The sequence below is a fragment of the Corvus brachyrhynchos genome, unplaced genomic scaffold (assembly GCF_000691975.1).
Source record: "Corvus brachyrhynchos isolate BGI_N302 unplaced genomic scaffold, ASM69197v1 scaffold47, whole genome shotgun sequence".
NCBI classification, from domain to species: Eukaryota; Metazoa; Chordata; class Aves; order Passeriformes; family Corvidae; genus Corvus; species Corvus brachyrhynchos.
Window position 1 is genome coordinate 1777594 of NW_008239292.1, and position 1384 is coordinate 1778977.

The window sequence follows — 1384 nt, forward strand, 5'->3', positions numbered from 1 at the left end:
CCCAACACCTCCCCGCCGTGTCCTCCCTCACAGTCTCTGGACAGTTTGGGCTCGTCCGAAGACGCCCGTTCCAAAAGACACTCAACCTCCGACCTCTCGGACGTGCCGTTCAGCGCCGTGAGGAAGGAGGGCTGGCTCCACTGCAAGCAGATCCTCACCAAAAAGGGGAAGGTAGGCGGGGGTTGCCCCCAGCCCGGAGCTCGGCGGCGGCGCGGGGGGGCCGCTCCCTGAGGCCGGCGCTCCATCCCTTCTCCCCGCAGAAGGTCGGCGGAGGCATCCGGCAGTGGAAGCGCGTCTTCGCCGTGCTGCGCACCCACTCGCTGTACCTGTGAGGCGGGAGGCGGTGACCTGCGCCCCGGCCCCAGGTGAGGAGGAGCCGCCGATCAGCATCCAAGCGTGCCTGGTGGACATCTCCTACAGCGAGACCAAGAGGAAGCACGTCTTCCGCCTGACGACCGCTGACTTCTGTGAATATCTCTTTCAGGCAGAGGATCGGGAAGACATGCTGGCCTGGATCAAAGTCATCAGGGAGAACAGCAAGGCTGAGGGCGAGGTGAGAGCCACATGGGGCTCCCGGCTGCCTCTGGCTCTCCCGGCACTAACCGCCTCGGCTCTCTCCGGCTCTTTGCCTTGTGCTGCTTCCCCAGGCCACGGCCAGGCCCGTGCCGTGCTCCCAGGGGTGCATGGGGGCTCGTGGCGTCCAAGAAGAGCGTGGCCCCGCGGCCTCGGCCGGGGCAGGGTGCGCGGGATGTGGCTCTGCGGAGGGTCCATGTCTCTCCGGGCGGGGCCGGCGCCGGTTCCACCGTTCTGGTGTTTGGTTGTGTGGTGGCAGAGGAGCCCGTGTGGCTCTGCCGAGGTCTGGTGTGGCTCTGCCATGGTGTGACATGGCTTTGGTGAGGCGTGACATGGCTGTGCCGTGGTGTGCCATGGCTGTGCCTTTGTTTGATGTGTCCCTGCCATGATTTGACGTGGCTCTGACGTGTTTTGACGTGGCTGTGCCATGGTGTGACGTGTCCCTGCCATGGTTTGATGTGTCCCTGCCATGGTTTAACTTGGCTCCGTTCGTGGAGAGAGGTCCGGGCATGGTGCCCTCGTGGTGCTGCCGAGGCTGAGCCCTCCCTGGGCAGCCGTGGGCTGTGTGAAGTCGCTCGGGTCTGAGATGAGCAGAGCCAACCCCGGGGCCGCTCTGGGCTCCAGGGGGAGATCCATGGGTTGGCTGTGCTGGCGCTGGGCCAGCAGCGGTGCGGCGGTGGCTCGGTTTGGTGTCAGTGGCAGGCTCCGGCCCTGGAGGGCGCGTTGAGCTCGGAGCGGTCTCTGGTTGTCTGTGGCACAGCCCCGTGCCAGAGGGCACCGGGGGCTCAGCGGGGGGCGGGCTGCCGTGGGT

At 66.6% G+C, this 1384-nt stretch overlaps 1 protein-coding gene across 1 annotated transcript in view; it reads left to right on the top strand.

Moving 5' to 3' along the window:
* ARHGAP23 (Rho GTPase activating protein 23) overlaps positions 1-1384 on the top strand; it is a 24178-nt gene that overhangs the window by 7411 nt on the left and 15383 nt on the right. Inside the window, 3 exon segments of the mRNA XM_017740518.1 lie at positions 34-171; positions 261-327; positions 330-553. Coding sequence (XP_017596007.1) covers positions 34-171; positions 261-327; positions 330-553 — 429 coding nt within the window.